The sequence below is a fragment of the Otolemur garnettii genome, unplaced genomic scaffold (assembly GCF_000181295.1).
Source record: "Otolemur garnettii isolate 467f Iridium unplaced genomic scaffold, OtoGar3 scaffold00096, whole genome shotgun sequence".
NCBI classification, from domain to species: domain Eukaryota; kingdom Metazoa; phylum Chordata; class Mammalia; order Primates; family Galagidae; genus Otolemur; species Otolemur garnettii.
Genome location: NW_003852491.1, coordinates 1,613,403 through 1,618,748, shown reverse-complemented (window position 1 = coordinate 1,618,748; position 5,346 = coordinate 1,613,403). Strand labels below are relative to the sequence as shown.

Genomic DNA, 5,346 nt, shown 5'->3' with positions numbered 1-5,346 from the left:
TTTTTTTTTTTTTTTGTCACCTGGGCTAGAGTGCAACAGCATCATCCTAATTTGTGAGAAATTAGGGGGCAGTCAAGCCCCATAATCTCAAGCCATCACCCAACTACTCTTGGGCTCAAACGATCCTCTTGCCTCAGTTTTTCTATTTTTAGTAGACACAGGGTCTCGCTTTTGCTCAGGCTGGTCTCAAACTTGTGAGCTCAAGCAATCCACCCACTTCAGCCTCCCAGAGTGTTAGGATTACAGGTGTGAGCCACCATGCCTGGCCAATTTTTCTATTTGTTTATAGAGAGAGTCTCGCTATGTTGCTCAGGCTGGTCTTGAACTCCTGGCTGCAAGTGATCCTGCCATCTTAGCCTCCCAAAGTGTTAGGATTATAGGCTTGAACTGTGGTGCCTGGCATGGGTCTCACATATTTAATATGGTGTCTGGCTGGCACATAATGAATATTCATTGAATGCTGAAATAAAATATTTTTAGTTATTACTCTCTTAATTCTTTTTTAAAATGTTATTGGGCATGGCGGCTCACACCTGTAATCCTAGCATTCTGGGAGGCCAAGGCTGGTGGATTAATTGAGCTCAGGAGTTCGAGACCAGCCCAAGCAGGAGCAAGACTCCATCTCTAAAACTAGCCAGGCATTGTAGTGGGCACCTGTAGTCCCAGCTACTCAGAAGGCTGAGGCAAGAGAATCACTTGAGCCCAAGAGTTTGAGGTTGCCATGAGCTATGATGCTATAGCACTCTACTGCGGGCAACAAAATGAGACTGTATCTCAAAAAAAAAAAATTAAAATAACATTATCTTTTTGATTATAAGCATAATTTATTTATGCGTGTCTTAGAAGATTTAGAAAATTAAGAAAAAATACAACAAAGAAAACAAAGTGAGCCATATTTTTACATCCTAATATGCTTTATAGATGTATTAGATGTTTTATGTGTTTGTACATATTTGTACTTATAAATATATTTTGTGTGTATGCCTATGTTATAGGTATGTATATGTTAATATATACAAAATAAAATTGGGAATCTGGTACCTATATACTTTTATTTCATTTAATAGTAAGTTATAAATATTTTCTTGTTAATACTGTTCAAAAACATATTTTTTTTTGTTGTTGTTGTAGTTTGGCCAGGGCCAGGTTCAAACCCACCACCCTCGGTATATGGGGCCGGTGCCCTACCCACTGAGACACAGGCATGGCCCCAAAAACATAATTTTTATTTTATTTATTTATATACTTATTATTATTATTATTTTTTTTTTTTTAAGAGAGAGCTCACAGCAACCTTAGGCTTAAGCGATTCTCTTCCCTCAGCCTCCGAAGTAGCTGGGACTACAGGTGCCGGTCACGATGCCTGGCTATCTTTTTGTTGTAGTTGTCATTGTGTAGCAGGCTTGGCCCAGGTTCAAACCTGCCAGCCCCAGTGTATGTGGCCGGCGCCCTAATTACTGAGTTATAGGTGCCAAGTCTTATTTTATTTTATTTTTTTTGACACAGAGTCTCAAGCTGTCACCATGGATAGAGTGCTATGGCATCATAGCTCACAGCAACCTCCAACTCTTGGGCTCAAGTGATCCTTTTGCCTCAGTTTTTCTATTTTTAGTAGAGACAGGTCTTACTTTTTCTCAGGCTGGTCTCAAACTCGGGACCTCAAGCAATCTACCTGCTTTGGCCTCCCAGAGTGTTAGGATTACAGGCCAAAAACATAATTTTTAGTAGGTTTACAATATTCTACATACCATTATAAGTGACCTGTAATTTATATTTTATTTGTTATTATGGAAGTTTTAATAGGTTTTTGTTATTATAACACTAAAATCGCAATTAATTATAATACATTAATATTTCTGTGTCCCTCTGATTATTTCTTTAGGAAAAAATTCTAGAAGAGACAATAATCCATTAAAAGATGTGAATATTTTTAAGATTCTTGGAGCATATTGCTAAATTGCCTTCCAGAAAGATAATATACATTATTTATTATTATTATTGTTATTATTGTTATTATTTTAGAGACAGAGTCTCACTTTTTTTTTTTGAGACAGAGCCTCAAGCTGTCACCCTGGGTAAAGTGAGGTGGCATCATAGCTCACAGCAACTTCCAACTCCTGGGCTCAAGCGAGTCTCCTGCCTTCGCCTCCCAAGTAGCTGGGACCACAGGCACCCGCCACAACGCCCGGCTATTTTTTGGTTGCAGCCATCATTGTTTGGTGGGCCTGGGCTGGATTCAAACCCGCCAGCTCAGGTGTATGTGGCTGGCGCCTTAGCTGCTTGAGCCACAGGTGCCGAGTCAACAGAGTCTCACTTTATTGCCCTTGGTAGAGTGCCATAGCATCACAGTTCATAGCATCCTCCAACTCCTGGGCTTAGGTAATTCTCTTGCCTCAGCCTTCTGAGTAACTGGGACTACAGGCGCTCACCACAACACCTGGCTATTTTTTTGTTGCAGTTTGGCCTGGGCCAGGTTTGAACCTGCCACTGTCAGTATATGGGGCCAGCGCCCTACCCACTGAGCCACAGGCACCACCCTATTGTTATTATTTTTGATACAGAGTCTCACACTGTCACCCTTGGTAGAGTGCCATGGCGTCATCATTGCTCACAGTAACTTCAAACTTTTGGGCTTAAGTGATTTTTCTGCCTCAGCCTCCCAAGTAGCTGACACTATAGGCACCCACTATAATACCAGGCTAGTTTTTCTATTTTTGGTAGAGACAGGGTCTCTTGCTCAGGCTGGTCTCAAACTCCTGAGCTCAAGTGATCCACTCGCCTGGGCTTCCCAAAGTGCTAGTATTACAGGCATGATCCACCGCAACCTAGCCATTGACATTATAAATTTATGATACCAGATGGATTCTCCTTTTTCTTTGCATTCTCACCAACAATTGCTATTATAATTTAAAAAAATTTTTCCACTTTGTTAGAAGGAAAATGGTACTTTCTTTCTATTTTTTTTTTTTTAATTTCCCCAACAAACATTTTTTTTTTTTGAGACAGTCTTGAGCTGTTGCCCTGGATAGAGTGCCATGGCATCACAGCTCATAGCAACCTCCAATTCTTGGGCTTAAGCAGTTCTCTTGCCTCAGCTTCCCAAGTAACTGGGACTACAGGCGCCTGCCACAATGCCTGGCTACTTTTTTGTTGCAGTTGTCATTGTTGTTTAATGGACCAAGTCCAGGTTCAAACCTGCCACCTCTGGTGTTTGTGGCTGGTGCCCTACCCACTGAGCTACAGGCACCACCAGAAAATGGTACTTTCTCATTTTAATTTGCATTTATTTGAGTACAGTACTATTAATGTTGAACATAATATGTTTATGAGCCATTTTCTTATTTTATGAATTGCCTTCTCACATATTTTATCCATTTCTAATTGAGGTAGCAGGGGTCTTTTAAAACAAATATCCTGTATTCTGATCTTTTCTAGGACATAGCTGTAATTTCTGCCAAGCTAACAGGTATGCAGAACAGCTTAATGATGCTTGTTGATACACCAGACTACTCAGAAAAATGTGTGCACTTGGAAGCATTAAAAAACAGGCTGGAGGCCCTGGCCAGTCCCCAGATTATAACGGCATTCACCTCTCAGGATATAGGTGAGTGCTGGCTGTTTCTCATCTCTGCATGTGTACCTCTCCATAAATGTAAGGCCTCCTAAGTTTTCAGCCTTTAGGATGTCTTAATGGTGGTTAAATTATATATATTAGAAGTAAACCTGTAACTTTATGATGCCTATATGTTTTCAACATTTTATGTGACATTTTCAGTCATACAGAAAAATTGAAATGAGTTAGTGAACCTACCATCTGGATTCTGGCATTAGTGTTTTGTCCCATTTACTTTATCACATATCCTTTCCTCTGTCTATCCATCACTCCCTCTTATTTTTTCTGACGCATTTCAAGGTAAGTCACAGATAATAGTATATTTAACTCCCAAGCACTTTGGGATTCTTATCATTCACTAGAGTTCAGTAATGACTTTTATTTTTTGAGATAGGGGTCTTGCTGTGTTAATTGGGCTAGAGTGCAGTGGTATCATCATAGCTCACTGAAACCTCAAACTCCTGGGTTTAAGTGATCTTTCTTTTTTTTTTGTAGAGATAGTCTTACTTTATCGCCCTTGGTGGAGTGCCATGGTGTCACACAGCTCACTTCAACCTCCAACTCCTAGGTTTAGGCAATTCTCTTGCCTCAGCCTCCAGAGTAACTGGGACTACAGGCGCCCACCACAACGCCCAGCTGTTTTTTTGTTGCAGTTTGGCCGGGCCGCGTTTGAACCTGCCACCCTCGGTATATGGGGCCTGTGTCCTACCTACTGAGCCACAGGCACCGCCCAGGGTTTAAGTGATCTTTCTGTCTCTGACTCCTAATTAGGTGGCACTCCGGGCATCTGTCATCATGCCCAGCTAAGTTTAAAACATTTTTTTTTGTAGAAATAGGGTCTTGCTACTGCCTAGGCTGGTCTTGAATCCCTGGCCTTAGGCTATCCTCCCAGCTTGGCCTCCCAAAGTACTAGGATTATAGGTGTGAGGTACTATGCCTGGCCTAATAATTATTTTCTTTTTAGGTGAAATTTGTATTTAGAGAAACGTTAACCTTAAGTTTGATGAGTTTCAACTCTTATCAACAATATGATGGCCCGGGCACGGTGGCTCACGCCTGTAATCCTAGCACTCTGGGAGGCCCATGTTGGTGGATTGCTTAAGTTCAAGAGTTTGAGACCAGCCTGAGCAAAAGCAAGATCCCATCTCTATTAAAAATAGAAAAACTAGCCGGGGATTATGGGCACCTGTAGTTCCAGCTTGTTGGGAGGCTAAGGCAAGAGGATTGCTTGAGCCCAGGAATTTGAAGTTGTTTTGAGCTATGATGCTATGGCACTCTACTTTGGGGCAACGGAGTGAGACTCTATCTCAGAAAAAACAAACAAACAAAAAAATCGTGGTGTATTATTTTTCAACAAGTAATTTTATTTAACTCTTTCTCTTCCTTTTCATCCACAAAACTATTTGTTAAATAGGAAGAAGCAGCTGTAAGGTTTTCTTTCTTTACAGCTATTTATATTGGACAGAATATAGCCTGTGTCTTTGAAGGTCATTGATATCATTTATACTTTTCTATTTCTCATTGTCAAAAATAGATCCTGAAGCATAAGATCAGTTTTGTTTTTATGATGGCACATTTCTTTCTTTCTTTTTTTTTTTTGAGATAGAGCCTCAAGCTATCCCCCTGGGTAGAGTACTATGGCATCACAGCTCACAGCAACCTCCAACTCCTGGGCTCAAGCGAGTCTCCTGCCTCAGCCTCCCAAGTAGCTGGGAACACAGGTGCCTGTCACA

The 5,346-nt window shown here is 40.9% G+C and overlaps 1 protein-coding gene across 1 annotated transcript in view; it reads left to right on the top strand.

Annotated features, from left to right (window-relative positions):
- Positions 1-5,346, top strand: part of COG7 (component of oligomeric golgi complex 7) — a 93,379-nt gene that overhangs the window by 8,134 nt on the left and 79,899 nt on the right. Inside the window, exon 4 of the mRNA XM_003795725.3 lies at positions 3,436-3,608. Within this exon, the coding sequence (XP_003795773.1) occupies positions 3,436-3,608 (173 nt within the window). The remainder of the gene's footprint in view (positions 1-3,435; positions 3,609-5,346) is intronic.